The 18,682-nt window shown below is 41.8% G+C and overlaps 1 protein-coding gene across 14 annotated transcripts in view; it reads left to right on the top strand.

Annotated features, from left to right (window-relative positions):
- cacna1g (calcium channel, voltage-dependent, T type, alpha 1G subunit) overlaps positions 1-17,166 on the top strand; it is a 234,357-nt gene extending 217,191 nt beyond the window's left edge. For 10 of the 14 annotated variants that reach the window (XM_085170412.1, XM_085170420.1, XM_085170419.1 and 7 more), the window contains 6 exons: positions 1,613-2,026; positions 3,370-3,522; positions 7,130-7,252; positions 9,038-9,233; positions 9,419-9,588; positions 15,415-17,166. In XM_085170412.1, coding sequence (XP_085026538.1) covers positions 1,613-2,026; positions 3,370-3,522; positions 7,130-7,252; positions 9,038-9,233; positions 9,419-9,588; positions 15,415-16,428 — 2,070 coding nt within the window. In that variant the 3' untranslated portion in view covers positions 16,429-17,166. The other 4 variants (XM_085170424.1, XM_085170423.1, XM_085170425.1 and 1 more) reach the window with 3 other exon arrangements.
- Positions 17,167-18,682: the final 1,516 nt, after the last annotated feature.

Genomic DNA, 18,682 nt, shown 5'->3' with positions numbered 1-18,682 from the left:
ACCCATTTTTGTATATAAGTTGTTCATAATGTCAACTTCTGGTTTAAAAACTGAAAAACTGATGTCAGTCTTTAGTGCGGCCATCGTATTTTTGTAGCCAGATGTGGCTATATTCAAATAATACTGCATTTACAGTTTGGAGGACTGTGGTTGGAGACCACAGCATGACGCACCTTATTGGGACAGAGTGCAACGAACTCGCAGTTTTGCTATGAAATGGTTACATTGAAGATGGGGACCAGGTTTGCCACAGCTCAGTTTCCGTCTTTAAAGTGATTTTGTTGTTTAAGAAAACGACAAAATGCTATTAAGACAATCAGTCTGCAGTTAAATGTGGTCAAGCTAGCAAATACATACAATTATCAATTATCTGATAAAGTGGCACACAATGGAAATCTGTTGCCATCTGCACACACAAACATTCACTACTTATATTCAGGTTCCAATCAGAATCTTGTGTGTTTGCAACAGAAACTCTTCCACAAATTGTAAAGTAGTTGCTGCAGGACTGTGATTCAACGGCAAAATGACAGAAGTGCTCTGCAATCAGAATGCAACCAGTTGAGTGGAGTTTCCTACTGCAGAAAGACTGAGTTAGATAATTGCACTGTGTTGGCAGTCAGTTGCAAAACTTCAGCACTCTGAGAGTGATTGCAGTCGCAGTTGCAGTGTTGTTTGCAGGCAGATTGCCTTATGCTCGAAAGAGGTCACCCAGAAGTTGAGTGTTCCACATGCTCTAACAGCAACAAAAATCAGTGCAATTACAAGGCAATGACCGATATTTCCAAGTCTCAAGGAGGATGCCGTCCTGTTTATTCCCCAGTGTTACTGAATAAGCCATAGGAGGATGTACAGCTAAGTTATGAGCTTAAGTTGATTTTAAACAAACAGAGATTCATGCTAATTAGTAACACATGAATAAAATACTGGATCTTCACCACCAAAACCAAAGCACAGATATTTTGGATGGTGTGTTAGTACAGTTAACCAGGAAGCATTATTAATGGTGAGATAATTCACTTTAAAATGCTCCCAAATGTAAAAACACCACAGACCAGCCTAACATCAGTGATTAAAATGAGCTTAGGTGACACCTGGCAGACATCCAGTAGCTAAATCCATCAGTAAGCCAACTTGAGTGGTGGGTCACTGCAAACCAGTACAAAGTTGTTCTTATAAAGTTGTTCTTCTTCCTGTTGTAATAATCATCGGCTGCGAATGGTCACCCACCTGTAGGTGCATGTTCTTAACTAGAACATTTACGGGCGATCGTGGCTCAAGAGTTGGGAGTTCGTCTTGTAATCGGAAGGTTGCCGGTTCAAGCCCCGGCTCAGACAGTCTCGGTCGTTGTGTCCTTGGGCAACACACTTCATCTACCGCCTACTGGTGATGGCCAGAGGGGCTGATGGCACGATGTGGCAGCCTCGCCTCTGTCAGTAGCTGTGGCTACAACTGTAGCTTGCCTCCACCAGTGTGTGAATGTGAGAGTGAATGAATAGTGGTATTGTAAAGCGCTTTGAGGGGTCCCGAAAAGCGCTATATAAATGCAATCCATCATTATTATTATCATTATAGAATACTATTAAATCCACCGTCTGTACGGTCTTTCCAGGATACGTTGAGGGACTGCGCCCAAGAAACAGGCACCTGCTACAACACTGTGGTTTCTCCCATCTACTTCGTCTCCTTTGTCCTGACCGCTCAGTTTGTCCTGGTCAATGTGGTCATCGCAGTACTGATGAAGCACCTGGAGGAGAGCAACAAGGAAGCCAAGGAGGAGGCAGAGCTGGAGGCAGAGATGCTGGAACTGGAGATGGAAGCGGGGGACATAGCAGCAAGGTCGCCCAACCCTCTGACACTGGGTATGGACAGGTCGAGCTCTGGGGGTTCCCCCTGGAGGTCTCCCAGAGGAGTGGATACAGAGCAGGAAAGGGATGGTCCTATGGATTCACCCACTGCTGATATAACCAGAGACTCTGTAGGCATCAGAGCAGAATCCCCTTCATGCACAGAGCCCCAACTGGAGGTAAAGAATCTTGTCGCCAAACTAATCTTTTTTTTCTCTCTCTGTCTCTCAAAAAAAAGTCAATCTGTACTTCACAACAAAGCATCACTGTTATTTGCCAGATAATCCCATTAAAAAAAGAATAGACCTAATTCAGTTACTCAGATTAGCTTGTACCAAGCTGGAAACATGATTTTTAATTCTGTTGTGCATTATAAGATGATTTGGACACTGCTGGAACCGGGGCCAGGCTGTGAGGCTCATTAGATGACCCCTTCATTGTCGATTCAGCAGCTCGCGCTGAGTAATGCTGAGAATGTGGCACGTCATCTAAAAAAGTTGATTACTTGCTCTTCGCTGGTCTCGGTACAATAACTGTAGTCCACCCATAAATAAACCAAGCCAGGGATGGCTATATTAGGCTGTGTTTACCAGACAGCCTGGCATCATCTCAGAATACAAATGGATGCATTTATCTGAAACGTACCCAAAACGGTTGTCATATTTTGAAGCTCTCAGGTGAAGATCTTTGTCTGCTGCACATGTACTACGCAGGACTGGACATAGCTCCCTCGCATATCAGACGCTAGTTTGCAAATGTCTGGGTCTTTCTTGGTTATGCACAGTCACATCCAGAAAATATAGCTGCGCAGATTTATTATGCTGTGTGACCCACGCTGGCCCATATCGGGATGCTTTACAATTTGTGTGCATTCACGGCTACGTGTGTGTGTGTGGTTATGTGTGTGTCTGTGTTTAGCTGATCCCTCTAGAGGACATGCCAGTCACAGACAGGTCACAGTGCCATGGGAAAGCTGGACCACAGGGCCTTGTTGTTCACTTCAACAGCTATTTCCAGACAACGGGGAACTTTGGGGGATAGGAAATAGAGGTTTCGCTATCGTTATCCCTCCCTCCCTAAGATCTTATCCTTCTTCCCTATGCTCGTGAGCGGTTAAGTCACACTCTTCTCCCCAGCCTTGTTGAAGACCAGCTCTGCTGCAGTCTTGTAGTGCCCCCTTGTGGGTTTGAGTGGTAAGACATTGCTGTTGACTAAGAGGTGTTTGTTTACTACATTGCTGTGCAATTTGAAAGAATCGACAGGTCATTTAGTAAGAAGCCCTTAGCAGCCCACAAGAGAGCATTTGATCCCTCTGAGATGTTTCTCTTGTCTTTTGTGTTTCTATAACTGTTTCTGCCTGACTGACTGTCCTTTTCTTTGTGATCCATTCTTCTGTCCATACTTATTCATGTATCTTTGTATGTAACTCTCCCCCTGTCCTTGTCTTCTTCTTTTTTCTTTTCTTTTTTCCTCTATTTCTGTCTCCGCTCTCTCTCTCTCTATTCTCTCTGCATTATCCAAGTTTGTCCAGCGGAGGGCACTCTTTGACTCGGTCTCCCTGGTCATCCAGGGTTCAATGGAGGGGGAGATGAGTCTCATGGACAACCTGTCCGGCTCTATCTGCCACTACTACGCGCTGCCCCCCAAGCCCAGCAAGCACAGCACCGACAAGAAGGTCAATAATCACCAGAAGCATCCCTGATGGATCGCCTCCTCCATGTCATGTGTGGTTTTGTAGTGTCTTTATCTGTGTGCACCATGTAGGGCTGCTCAAGTACGAAGTAACGAAAATACTAATATTTATCTTGTACTGTCACATCTGATGCTATTAATATAATACACACACTTGTTTTAGTAACACTACAAATTATCAATCGATAATAAATGAAGTATTGATTGTTAGCTGAGCTTATAAGTATAAAGGTAATATAGATAATATGGATACTATAGATCATAAAATGAAAAACAAAGGTGTACTAATTGAATATTTACTAGTTAGTTGGACTGTAGTGCGTCAAAAAAAATTAAAGAGTTTTAACTGATGCTAATAATGTTTATAAAGTGTTTAAATAGGCAGCAGAGATAGTGATGTCATCAATTAAAAGAACATTAATCAAGAGATGGGTGTGTTTGCTTGCACCTAGTTTAGAGAAAAAAGCAAATTATTTAATACCCTGCTGAATTTGTTTGCTTGCTTACAAAGAAATGAACACTCTCTAATTTTTATGATGGTCTTATAAAAGCACATTACACAATTGATTTACATATCACTGAGTAAAATGAGTATTTGATTCCCAAGTAAAACATGACTCATTATTTATTGAGTTATTATTATTAAACCCTTGTTGGCAAGTACAGTGGTAAGATGTTCAGATCTAAGCAGAGATGTTGGACCACTCCTCTTTACAGAAACTTTCTAAATCCTTTAGGTTTCTTGGCTGGTTTTTAGGCAACTTTAAGCTTGAGCTTCCTCCACAGATTTTCTATAGCAATGAGGTCAAGAGACTGGCTAGGCCACTCCATGGCCTTAATGTGCTTCTTCTTTAGCCACTGCTTTGTTGCTGTGATGGTATGTTTTGGGTCACTGTCATGTTGGAAGATCCATGCATGACCCGGATGAGGGAAAGAGGTTCTCATCCAAGATTTTACAGTACAAGGTGATGTGTTAAACTCAACCTAGACCCATTAGCAGAAAGAGCCCCAAAGCATAATGTTTCCAACTCTGTGCTTGACAGGGTAGATGGTGTTCTTTAGGCCATACTCAGCATTTCTCTTCCTCCAAACACGGCAGCTCGAGTTGATGCCAAGCAACTCAATTTATCTCCCAAACCTTCTCTGAGTTATTTAGATGTTCACTGGCAAACTTAAGACCGGTGTGTACATGTGCATTCCTGAACAGTACAGACCCTGCATGGACTGTAATATCCATTACAGTATGGTATACTGCCTTCAGATCATTAACAAGTTCCTCCCGTGTTTGCGTTCAGGTTGATTCACCATCTTTTTCACGATCAGTCTCATCCCATGAGGCAAAATTTTAATGATGTTCATTTTATATTTCTACCAGTTCTCACCGAGCTTCTCACTGTTGGTCTAGTAGATGATTTCAGCCTTGTGTAAGTCAACAGTCTTGTCCCTGTTTTCTGACCGGTCTTTGGTCCATGATGCTGAAAGATTAAGTATGTGAGAAACAGATTCTGTGGTTATTCTGGCTGAGTTGTAGGGGATCAAATACTTAATTCACTCAAAGCATGTTTGTCACACTTACATGTTTCACTTTTTCCACATAGGTAAGGTTTGGATAGCATTCTTTCCCACTAATCAAAAAACTGCATTTTGTATTTCCTTGCCTTTGTCTAATATTAAATTTTGTTTGATGATCTAAAACAGGGCTGTCCAACTCCAGGCCTCAAGGGCTGGTGTCCTGCAGGTTTTAAATGTGTCCTTGATCCAACACAGGTAATTTAAATGACTAAATTACCTCCTCAACATGTCTTGGAGTTCTCCAGAGGCCTGGTAATGAACTAGTCATTTGATTCAGGTGTGTTGACCCAGGGTAATATCTAAATCCTGCAGGACACCGGCCCTTGAGGCCTGGAGTTCCTCACTCCTGATCTAAAACATGGAAGTAAAAAAATACAAGTAATGAGAATGGGGGCAAATAGTTTTTTACAGTATATACATAAGCCTTAGCCTAGAAAGCAGCAAACAGAAGTATGAACTGTCCAAAGAACTCAGTTTTATTAAATAAAGACATCCCTGTCTGTTTAATATCCTGCAGCCCTACAGCCATTACCATTTTTGTACTGGCATTCTTCTTCACTGAATATTTTCCCCTCACTAACCAGCCTCGCTGCCCACCAAAGCACAGTGCGTCATGTCCCGCCTCAACTATGAGCTCATTCCCTCATTCACTTACACTCATTCATGCTTGGCAGGTTTTTGGTCTGCTTCTGCAGCCTCAGTGGCGTGGTTAAAAGTTTGCCCGTCTCCCCTACACAACGTGTTTCTGTATCTGTATGAGGACGTGACAATGCTTGTGCATTTACTCAGGTGATTGTGTCATTTGCCAGTCAGTCACAGCAGAGTGATAACCACCTAAAGCCAGCAGATCACACACTGTTAAATCCTGCACAGATGTGGCTCAATCAATAGGCTATGGATCACTTGAGCCACTGAATAATGCATCTGGGTGTCTGTTTTTCTCATTTGAAGCCAAATTTGGCACAATGACATTAGCGCTGTAAAACCCCCATCTTCTAAAAGCTTTAAATGGGTTTGAGATCTCAGCATTAGATGCCACAGGGCAATGTTCTCCTTCTGATATGTTTCAGTCCCTGCATTGTTATTCACGAATGACCCGTTTGCCTGACAGAAACAATTTCCCCTGTTAAACCAGTGTGAAGGCAAAAAAAGAAAATAGCAGCTCCTTTTACATGAGCCAGTACGGAGCCCTGGCTCCGTACTGGCTCCAGGTTTCAACCTACGGAGCCAGTTGAAACCTGGCTCCGTAGGTTTCAACCTCCCGTTAGCTTCGAGATGGTGGGTGTCAGATCTCCAAAAACGTCGCAGCACTTTTGCAAATATCTGATGTCTTGTAAACCGAGCAGATATTTGACGTTTACACAAGTATATTTACGCCTCAAAATATCTTAAAAGTTTATTTTGTGACCCAGAAAGAGTAATATTACAACTACGTAGCTGCCGCCATTGTTGGAATTCAACTTTTTCGAGATCTCGCAAATGTTTTGTGAGATCCCAAGTTAGTTTTGCGAGATCTCGCAAAAGTTCATCGTAACTTTTTTTCTCCCATGTCCCTTGCGGGGCTCCGTAAACAAGAAATACTGAAGACTTTGAAACACTCAGAGATGAAGCCAATCTCTGAGGTGTTTTACAAGAGGTCCCTAGAAAATTAGGTTATTTGTGCTTTAGTGCTTTAGTGCTTCATTTAGTGCTTAATGTAAATGAATCCCCGTCCTGTCGTGTAATGTCTTACTGACATCATATTTTGCTGTTAAAGAATCTCTCTGCTGTGCCTGTGTCACAAAAAAAGTCCACTAACAGCTGACTAAATACAGCCGTTTTTTGTTGTTTTTTTTACTTTGTCCTTCTTCCTCTGTTGTTTTGCTCTGCTACATACTTCTAGTTTATATGTGGTTTTTTTTCAACTTGTATTTTCTGTTAGTTTCAGGTTTTATCTGTGTAACGTCCTTCTATTTATGTATTGCACAGAGTGCGCCTTTGTTTTCTCTGCTCACCAGCGGTTGTCTCTTCCTGCCTAGATCCCTCTAGCGGAGATGGATGCTCTGTCTCTGGCCTCTGAGAATTCCTGGTCCCTAGCTCTGACAGACGACTCAACCCCCGACGATTTTAACCCCCTATTTCTAACCACTCTGGAATGCAATGTACTGACAGTTCCTCTCTTCATCTTTCTCCATTGTTATTTCTTCTCCTTCCCCTCTGCAGTGGCTTGTACTGTCTCCTTCACTGGGTATTTCCAAAGTCACCTGACCCTCCCCACCACCAAACTTACACACTGGGGTTTAACAAGGGGAAGCCAACTGGATGCTAAATTAGCTAAAAATATATTTTTAAAAAAAGAAGATAGCATTTATATGTACCACTAATTACTTATTTTTGAAAATAGGTAAAAACCACACACTTGTTTTTCTTTCTACATAGAACGTCTGAATGAGCTCTTTGGCATGCAGCTCATTACAATTCTATTTGGAGTCGGCCATGTTGTTAGCTTCTTTGCTAAAGCTGCTGCTTCTAAAGCTATAGCTTTAGTTTAAACGTGTGAGACTTTATTGAACTTGTCAAAATTGGATCTAATATAGGAAATATGAGTGGAGAACTTTTTCTGTTTTCTATGTAACTAATTCCAAATAATTAAATAAATAAAATGTGGAAAGCTTACACTTGCACATACAATAACAATGGGTCACTTACACCATAGTTGATGCGTGACAACTGCTAAACAAATGAGACGTTGTGTTAAGTATAACAGTGAGTAAGGGTCTTGGTGAAAGGCATCTTCCACATCCTGGCATTCTTTGGGTGCCAGGATGGGTCCCCGTTCATTATTTTCTTTGAACATGTCGTCATGCACTGCAGCCCATGTATGTGTCCTCACTGCAATTAATCTATAGATCCCTCTATAACACGCCATCCTACAGGCTCTGAAAATGAAATTGAATGTCGTCTGGGTGTCAGCGTGTTATTAACCACCGGTTTGGGTCATTAATGATCACATGGCTTCATGGTCAGAGAGGGTCACTGTCACCTTGGCTCAGCGTTGCTGCTGAATCAATACATATATCATCAGAAAAAAAGAGCGCTGGCCAACGAGGTGCTCTTAATTGGATTGTTCTGGGACAAATGCAATAGAAAAATAAAGACAATGGAGTGAAGAGGTAGAGGCGTTCAAGTGGCTTTGAAGTACCCTGGTGAAACAAATTTATCTTTATTTCTCATTCCGCCTTTTCAGCCTGGTGTGTTTTACTTTCCAGTCCAGTCCAGTCCAGTAGAGTAGTGCGCCTCCTTACCTGCCAGTTTGCAGTTTTTTCTCCTTTGACTACTTTTTTCACTTTCTTCTCTCTCTGTGTGTAAACTCTGTTCTCTCCCCTCCTTCTTTCTTTTCCTTTGTGCTTTACGTGTGAGTCTTCGTCTTTTCTCGCAGTCCTTTCCTGTCAGCCAACTTCTGTAGATGTGCTGTATGCTGTCCTCTGGTGGTGTACTTTTCAGTCTCCTCTGAGCTGCCGTGTGTTTGCTACAGGGTTGTAAAGTGTGTTGGACCCCCTGTAGCTCTGTGCTGAATGGGAACTGATTCTTTAATGGGTCAGGCTGCAGGACACTGCCCTAGCTGACACACAATCACGGCTTAATGTAAAGTTATACGACCGACAGGCTAAAAGCAGACACAAGAAGCAGAGTGTCACATGCTTTAAAAAAGGAATTGGAAATGTTTCTGTGATCTGTGGCAGCTCTGTGCCAGTCAACTCCAATGTGCAAAGATCCTCTGTGTTTTCTGTGTATGCTGATGATCAGCACCTCTTTGTTGACATTGTGTCTTAGACAGTTGACAACCTGTGAGTGTACTGGTAAGAGTGTGAGAGTAAGTGAGTTAAAGAGCAGCCCAGGCTCTTCTTGTTCTGGGGCGACCCTGATTGTTTTCTCTGCTTCCCCAGGCGGAGCAGCTCGATCCTGGGGCGCTTCGGGACGACAACCTGTTGAGCGTCAGAAAGCCTGCGGTGGGACGCACGCACTCCCTACCCAACGACAGCTACATGTTCCTCTCGCCACAGCCCGTGGGGCAAACATCTCCCACTGCAGCACACCCACAGGGGCCCCAGCACATACTGGGCACTCACAGGGCCCAATCGGGTAATGCCGCATTTCTCTTGTCATTTAGCGTAGAATGTGTTTCATTAGGACAGAACAGAAATGGGTGGGCTTGATTTTTGACATAAAGCATTGTGGCATGAGGAGGTTATTTTATCTAAGGTAAACACACCTACTGTAACTGTTGTGCATTCATTGAAGGTGCCAGCACTGTGCTTTGTGTGCAGGCTCCAGTGGCTCGGTGCGTTCACAACCCGCGGAGTTTTCCCAGCAGCTGACCGTTCCCACAGACCTCTTCAGACCCATCAGCCCACACAGCCACTCAGATTCAGAGAGTATACCACGAAACCCACCGTCTAGACGCACACACACATTTAGCCGCACGCTACGCAGACAGGTGAGCAAAACACACCGTTTCAGATTTTCACTTGACTCCAAATTTACTTTTCTAGTTTTATCCTGTCTTTTTACTACTTAGTGTGATAATACATATCTCTGATGTCTATACTTGACTGTGGTCCTTAACTGTCTGTTCAAACCAAACTCTATACAGGCTTATACAAGCTGCTGGAGTTTTTACTGTTTGCTGCCAGTGGAATTGGTGGGATACGAGTTATGAGTATTAGAACCACTCTGGGAGAAAAATGATAATATATTGAATGGAAAGCAGTTATTTTTAAACCATAATGGCTAAAAAGAAAGTTTCGTTTTTTCCTGCTTTCTTCTATAACGCTGAATCACTAACTTATAATAAAAAAAATAATTACACATTATAACAAAATATTAGTACCTGTTATTAATATAATATTAAAATAATTTGATAACTAATGGCAGTTTTACATGAAACGATCAAGCCTTATTTTTGCAGATATTTGTGGCTACAAGTATTAACTATGCTCAACATTTAGTGTATTAGGTAGTATTGTTTTATTGTGTCTTCATTTTCACCGTAAACCATAAGAAAACATGCCTCCTACACTGTTTTTTAAATGTATTTATTTATTGTATTTATTACAGTGTTATTATTAATAACAGTTTAATATATATAAATATAAATAAGATGCTGATGAAATCTCAAAATTAAAATGAAAGGAAATACACTTTTCTGTACCAAAGTTAGCATAGCACAGTTAGCATAGCATAAAAATGGTTTAGCTAACCTTGCCCTTTCAAGCTGCGCTACGCAGGCCAGCTAGCTTAGTTCAGTCCAAATGAAAAAGAAAACAACTTTCTACCAACATCTAATGAAAATTGTCAATATGGCACAATTTCGTTCCACTCTAAACTAACTGATGAGAGCATATTTGTGAGTAGTATTGATTTTTTTTGTTATATAATCTTGTGTTAGCATAACTGCTCATTTGAATGTCTTCCAAGCCTTGAGAAATATTCCTTGAACGTATTTAAAGAATTTTCAAGAAAGCTTACCTAAAAGAGTTCAGGGAGTGTGTGTGTTAAAAAATAATAGTCAAATATCAAGCGTGTTAGAACTGCATTGCCTTATATACTGTATTTCCATTCCACGAGATTGTAACACACATCTTTCAATAAATCTCTGCAGCTATTTTCCATTTCTCTAGCAAAGTATTAAGAAATGAGGGGTGGCTCAAGACTTTTAAAACACTTTATGTCACAACAAGAAAAACGAGCATGCGCTAAAGCAGTGATAGCCATCCAGTTCTGCGTGCAACCTTTCACATTTTTATATAACCATTTTTATCTACTCCGTGGTCCAGATAAGGAAACGCATAGTAAGGTTCTTTACTATCTTTCAAATTAGATAATAAGCAGCCTGAAAGCCCGTCGGGTCCTTGAGGTATCCAGATAGAGAATGCCTCAGCAAAGACATCAGCAAAATTCCCAGCCATCATAACTTATTTAAAAACATCCCCAAAACTAACCAAAAAGGAAAACTCTATCATATAATCACATTTGGAATATTAATTGTCTGCTTTACCAAACAGAAATTAATGCTCCTATAATATGCCTTTTTTGATAAATCAGGCCTTTAATCTTAATTCAAAAGAGTCTATCCCAAGAGTAGCTCTAAAACTCCATGAAAGAGAATCATTTAAAGCTTTCCGTGTTGGATGTTCTAAACATATTCACTTTCCCCCCCTCTGTCTGTCTTCTTCTTCCTGGGGTTTTGTTTATTATTAACTGATCTGCTGTCTCATTTTTCCACACTGTATCTGTTGGTCTTTGATCTCAGCTCAGCTGGGCCCAAAAGCCGCCCGACCCTGAGCTTCTGTTCAAACACAGATACTCCTGTTTCTGAAACAGACAGTAGACTTTAGTTACCACTGGGCCTTTCAGAAACACTGGACTCCATGTTCATCTTCAGAGAGACAGCCCAACAAACACACTATTGCATTCACACACACACACACACATACAGAGTCCTCTCTTGCCCCCCCTCCCTTCTTTGCCACTCATTGACCCAAATGTTTGTCTACTGCTAAGCATCAGCCACAGAGTATCTTTAACTCTCTCAACAGGTAGTTAGTTAGCCTGTAAGGAGCTAACTTAGTGAGAGTTTATTGATTTGTGCAAGTGACTGGAACTACATAGCATCTCATAACTGGATCTTCCAGTCACATGATAGAATGTATTGCAGCAAGATACAGGTGTAGTGTGGCTATGTCACTCATGGTACAGTGCACTTAATATATTACAAACAAATACAACTCAGGGGATTGCTACAAAACAACAAGTGCTGTCCAGTTGCGTTTGGCTATTTTCTACTCAGAATTATGATTATTGAGCACCAGAGAATTTTGTATTGCCTAGGTTAGTGCTTTAATAGTTATTAATAGTTGAGTATGGTACTATTAAGTCAGTTTTGCTTATAAAAATAGTTTTGAAAAATTAACTCTGACAGGGTGATCCTTTTAAGCTTCGTTCCAGTGTGCACTCTTATGATTTCCTACCTGGTGTTGCATTGCTGTGGCTGGTGATTGGCCAGGCCTGCTTGTGATACCATCGCCCACTTGGTGTCACTGTGGTTACAACATTCTCATGCAGGGAAACCCCCATAAATCCAAACACTGCTCCGAGTGCTATGCTCTGAAACTCATGCATGTTTTATTTCCTCATCTCTATAGATTTAAGAGCATATTCGAACTGACCCAATTCAACACTGTTAGATTCAAGCACCCTGGTATCAATGCCCTCTCCCAAGTCTGTGAGAGATGAAGAAAAAGTCATGTGTTCATCGGGACATTTTAGCAACCACTGTGCTTATTGACCTTTCCACTACTGCAGTCGTTACATACTGTTTTCCCTCAGCCTGCTGACCTCACACCCTGTACATGGTTCTGAATAGAGGTAAGGGTGATCACAATTGGTTGCAAACTCTTCGTGAAACTGCAGTGCTGACGGCTAACAGGGTTTTGTATGAATGGTCATAGGTTAGACGGTCATTTGGTCTGGCTCGGAGCTCACCGTGTCAGCCAGCGGTCAATCAGTCCATAAAAAACCCCAAAATATAACAAAACAATAATCAAAACAATAAAATACTATACACTTTTCCCAGCTACCTTCGTTCTTTAAAATATTATTCACATATGTGTTTAGCTATATTGTTCGAAACCTTATTAATGGACAGAGTTATTAGTTGAATTAGTGAAAATATATGCCTTAAAGTTCAGGGTAAATTATTCAGATGAATGTAATGTGCCGAAACATCTACCTGGGTCATCTTTCTCTAAATCTACTAGATCTTTGCAGGATTCAACGAGCATAATAATCTTTATTTGTAGTATACTGGAATGAGACATGTTAGATCAGGGGTGTCAAACTCCAGTCCTCGGGCCGGCATCCTGCTTGTTTTTGAGATATCCCTGCTCTACCTGCTGCTGATTACCTGGATCAGGTGTGCTTTGCCAGTAAGAAGCTACAAGGGCAGGTTAGTTGGAAAACAAGCAGGACAGCAGCCCTCGAGGCCTAGAGTTTGACACCTGTGTGTTAGATTGTCTGCCTATAAAGGCGTCCTCCAATTAATTCTGCCTGTCACAAACATACATAGCTGTGTGCCTGAGGCTACGTCCACACGAATGCGTTTCTGTTTGAAAACGCATTGTTTTCTCTCCATTTTGGCCTCCTGTCCACACTGAGTCGGCGTTTTCCCCGAAGGAAAACACAGCGTTTTCAAAATGGTCTCGAAAACAAATACATTTGAAGACAGTGCTTTCGCGTCACATTGTGGACAGCGAAAACGGAGACTTTCGAAAACGATGACGCATTTTAGTCATGTGATGCAGTCATGTGACCAATTAAACAAAGATAGCAAAGGGCATTATACAGCAGTTTTTTTGTTTGCTCTCAATTTTGACAGCCCTATTAAAGATTAATATCAGTTTGTACATGCTTCAGATAGCTTTTCTTCAAATTCTTTATTCTGCTTCGCTTTTGCAACTTTCTACTTTTGTGTTAGTCGCAGCAACAACTCCACCTCATTGTTAGTCCATTTAAAAAACGCGGTGCTTTTCCTCGCCATTTTGCCGCGACGTTTCAACGAGCCCGAAAGTAAATAAACAGCAGACAAAAATGAAGCAGGCTGAATCTTCTTGCGTTTTACGCATGCGCAGTACTGGAACGTAAGCGTTTTCGGCCGTTTCAATGTGGATGCACAACGACGATAACGCCATTTTCAAATCTATCCGGGCTAGTGTGGACGTAGCCTGAGATGACCATATTAGGAATATCCCCTCTTTGTGCCATCACGCTGATCTGGAAGTAGAAAAAATGAAGTCAAAAACATAAACACTGAAATAATTGCTTGTACTTAACACTTTTTTGCTTCTTTGTTTAAAGAATAAAATAACCTACTGAAAAATTGCAACAGTTTTGGCTGCGTATTGGACTCCAAGCTATTTATGATGTTGTGGCAATTTTTAAGTATTATAAGATTTCTATGTCTCACATTGTGATTTGTAATAAAAGTAGTTATTTTTTCAGTTTGCTATAGTGGCCCTGCAATTTGGGAAAACACCAGTCAATGCTGCAAAAGCACGCAAAACAAAATGTAAATAGAAAAAAAACAACACACAATGGAAGTTGAATAAAACACAACAGAAGTGCCACAAAGCTCACAAAAAACAAACAAATAAACCCCAAAAGCACAGAACAAAACTCCCAAAGTAAAACTAAAAAAACAAAATGGAAGTGTTTCTTCGGTGACAATAAAGTGACAAAACAGTTGCAGAACTGCAACCTCTAACATACATGGCAGATGGTCGCCCCTCCCTGAGCCTGGTTGTGCCGGAGGTTTCTTCCTGTTAAAAGGGAGTTTTTCCTTCCTACTGTCACCAAGTGCTCACTGAAAGGCGATTTGATTGTTGGGGTTTTTTTTGTCTCGCTTTAGTGTCTTTACCTTACAGTATAAAGTTCCTTGTGGCAACTGCTGTTGTGATTTGGTACTATATAAATAAAATGAAACTGAATTGCAGAAGTACCAAGCTAACAGTAAATGGCTAACAGCAAACATGTAGCTACAGTATTATATGAATCACATGATTAAAAGACATATTACCTCACACCTTTTTCTCCCTCCCGATGCTGAAGATTCCTTTGCGTCGTGTAAACACGTCTCAGTGCGATCCTTCACATGTTTTGGTTTCTGGCTTTTTGCAGTGTTTTAAATTTACCGGTGTTTCCTTAAGTTGCCTCCCAAGGCAACCATAATTTTCTCATTATTTTGCATGAAAAAAATGCAAAAAGGTTTACTTTCAAAATTAAATCAGATACATTATGAAGTGCCTCTCAATAAAATTGAATTGAATTCAAATGAATTGAACTGAAGAATGAGACATAAATCTTACAATGCCTACGTGACACAAACAAGTTTTTTTGGCTTCTTTTTTAAACGTCAGAGCACAGAGTAACTTTAAACCTTCAACACATGAATGTGAAAGCACAGAAAGTATCTGCTAATGTCAGATGTTTCTTACCCAAATTACTCTTGAGAAATCTTAATCTGAAATATTGACATTGAGCAACATCATCTTACAATTATCACAATAATGTTTCTTAGAAAACTAAAATAGTACACAGAGGACTGTGACAGTAAGCTGGTCAGACTGTGAACTTTGACCCAAACTGCTGCTTCTCACCCTCATCATCTATCACTAACCAATCTCCCCCCTCTCATCCCCCTTGCCCCTCCCGACCTTCCTCTCATTGCACATTTACTTTAATTCCCCTCCCCCCACCCGTTCTCCAGGTTGCGGTGTCTACTGATTCTCAGGAGGCCCTTTGTACCGACGTAGGGGAAAGCAGTGAAGGACTCGTGAATGTGGCCTCTCTTGGCCTCCCTCCATCCCCTACCCCCTCCATCTCCTCTAGCTCTCCCTCTTCCTACCATCATCATCATCACCCTACTCCTCAACAACCAGCTCTGTGCCTGGTCCCTGCCACACCGGGCGCCTCCCCTAAGCCATCACGTCCCAGCACAGTGCACACCCAGCACCACGACCAGCATTGCCTCGCCTCCTACTCCCCCTGCCCTTCGCCTCCCCCTCCCATACCCGCCAGGCCGCCCCAGCAGGAGGTGTCAGAGGATCGGGAAGTGTCCCTTATTAACCAGGTGGTGTTGGCCGGCAGCGATGACATCACGGCCGAGGACAGCAGCAGCAGCGGCGGGAACGAGGGTTACGGCAGCTACGCGGGCTGCCAGGAAAGTCGGAGTCCATGTTTGAGGCAGCTGAAGAGGTTCCACAGCGCTGACACGCAGGCCCGCAACGCCCTCCTGCCCCGCCCCCGCCCTTACTCCTGGCTGGACGACCCACGGCGCCACTCTGTGGAAGTCTGCTCCCCGGTTGATTCCAGCCCCCAGTGCAGCACCAACTCCACCTCCTCCGGCTTTGTGTCTCGGGCCGACAGCCTGCAGATTCAAAGCCAGATCCCCACTCAGACCTCCCCCCGCCGCAAGAAGAAAATGAGCCCACCCTGTATATCTGTGGACCCCCCTGAGGGACTGGAACCCCAGTCTGGCCTCTACCCATGCCTGGGTGGGCTCGGTGGCATGGGACTGACTGGGTTAGGGATGCCCCCTCCCCTACCCAACCGGGACACCTACCTGAGGAGGAGAGCACCCTCCAGTGACTCCAAGGACTCCTTTGACCTGGCGGTCGGAGAGGGTTCAGGACAGGACGGAGGTTCACCGAACCCCAACACCAACTCCAAGTTATTAACTCTTCCCAGCTTCTCCTTTGAGAAAACAAGCTCTGAGCACTGAACACCAATACTCGAATACACACACACACACACGCACACACACACACACACACAGCCGGACGAACCCTCCACACACATAAACACACGATGCACTCTGTGTGTCTGTGATGGTGATAGTTCTAGTAATAATGCTGTAGAAAGTAATAATGGTAAAACTACAACAAACAGTAAAAACATCCTTGGTTTCATAAGGAGTGCAGTACTGTAGTAGTGTGACCATCCCTCGTCTTTGTATTGTTACTGCCAAAACAGCCAGAGAAGAAGAGAACGACAAATATTTCTCTGGCTGCAGCTTGACCCCATAACCTCTGGAGTGACATCAGCGCCTGGGTTATTAGCGCCCACTGCGGTCGCCATATGAACTGCCTGGTGTTAATACAGAGCGGACCTGGTCAGTGGAGGTACAAAGCAATATTTAGAGACACTATTTTCTTAAATTATTGGCCCATAGTGTTTGTACAGGATGTTGTTTTTAATTTCATTTAACTGTTATTTTCATGTCTTTTTGTGATTTTCTTTTTTTTTTTTGTTTTTGTTTTTGTTTTTTGGTCAACAATGGTTTGTCTTTGTCTTTCTTTTTCACTGTAGGATATTTCTAGCTTTCTTGGTTTACTAAGGAAAGTGAACGTTTTTCAAAGTGGTGAAAACCAGTATTTGTAGGAATAATATATAAATATATATATAAAAAAAACAAAAAACAAGTCATTAAACTGAGCTTGGATTTTTAAGCACACGCAGACCTTGGTGGTTTGATTGTTGGACAATAACCTGATTGCTTGTTTCTTTCATGTGTTCCTGACAGCTCCAAAGCCTTTTAGACAGAATGCCTGATGAACAGTCTGAGAAAAACAGCCATGTCAATTCTTCTCACATTTCATGACCACTCACCCCAGATTCAGCATTCTTAGTCTGCACAAAACAAATTATCATGAAAAGAGATCTTTTGATATCTTAGGTAAGTACAAAGGTAATACACCGCATTTGTAAGAATGATTGATTGATAGATTGATATGGAAATGGCTGCTTTCTAAACATACTGCATACACAACAGTGACGTCTAAGCTGTATTTCTGCTTCTATATGTTGTGGCACAAGTTCTATGGCAATGATTGTACAATCTGAAGCTACATCGGGACCTCTTCAGCAATGTAAGTACAAGTTAGAGCTACAGTGGAGAAACAGAATCTGCCAGCCATCTTCAACGTCTGCCAGAATGTTGGGGTTGTCTTCGCTGGAGTGAGTGGATGGCTACAAAATCCAGTCAGTCATAAGACAGCGCAACAGAGTGTTGATTAGCAGTTCATAAATGTATTCCTATACAATGTGCTGTGAATTCCGCTTCATTTTTCAGAACTTTGCTTGAAAGCGGACTTACATTTTTTTAAAGTGTTCTTGAGCTTAATTTTTCAGTAATGCAGTAAAAGCATACCTGGATAGAAAAACACGCAATGGGATACAACCAGTCATGGATTGGTCTCCCCAAAGCTCAGACCTCAACATTATTGAAGCAGTGAGGGATCATCTTGACAGGGAACAATAAAAAGGCAGCCAAGATCCAAAGAAGAGCTTTTAATGTCTTCTGAGAAGCCTGGAGAAATTACAGGAAAGCTGCCTGAGAAAGTTCACTCTGTGGTAAACATTAAAGGTGCTCATACGGTATCAAATATTGATTCTCAAGCTCGAACTCTACAATAATGTACTTCCTTGTTTTCATGATTTCATTAAATTCCTGAGCCTCTGTCCCATGTTTCCGGAAAACGATTAAGAAACGAAAGGTGGCTTAAGAATTTTTGTAGCCACTGTGTTAGATTACGCATTTTCGCTGCCATGATGCGGTTTATGAAGCATAAAATCATCATTTGTGGTGTAAGAAACTAATGAGGTAAGAGAATTTCACTAACCAAAAATGGAAGCACAGAAAAAGTTTTGCCACCAAAATAACATGCACTGGTTTGCAGCCTACTTTTTACTGTTATTTATATCTTTGTTACTAGCAGCCAGTGCAGTATAAGCATATCTAGACAAAAAAACCTTATCAGTCATTGATTGGCCTCCCCACAGCCTGGACCTCAATAATATGCGTTGCAGTATTGTGGTATCGTTTTAACAAAAAACAGAATAAAATGCAGTCAATAGCCAAAAAAGAGCTTTGAATGTTCTTTAAGATAACTGGAAAAGTATTCCTGATAACTGCATAAAGACATTACAAAAAAGCTTGCAGTTTGCATTGTACTATTAATATCTGTGCCTACTTA

This window comes from Neolamprologus multifasciatus, chromosome 8, assembly GCF_963576455.1.
Source record: "Neolamprologus multifasciatus chromosome 8, fNeoMul1.2, whole genome shotgun sequence".
Classification (NCBI taxonomy): domain Eukaryota; kingdom Metazoa; phylum Chordata; class Actinopteri; order Cichliformes; family Cichlidae; genus Neolamprologus; species Neolamprologus multifasciatus.
The sequence above is the reverse complement of the archived record's forward strand: the minus strand, read 5'-3'. Positions and strand labels throughout refer to the sequence as shown.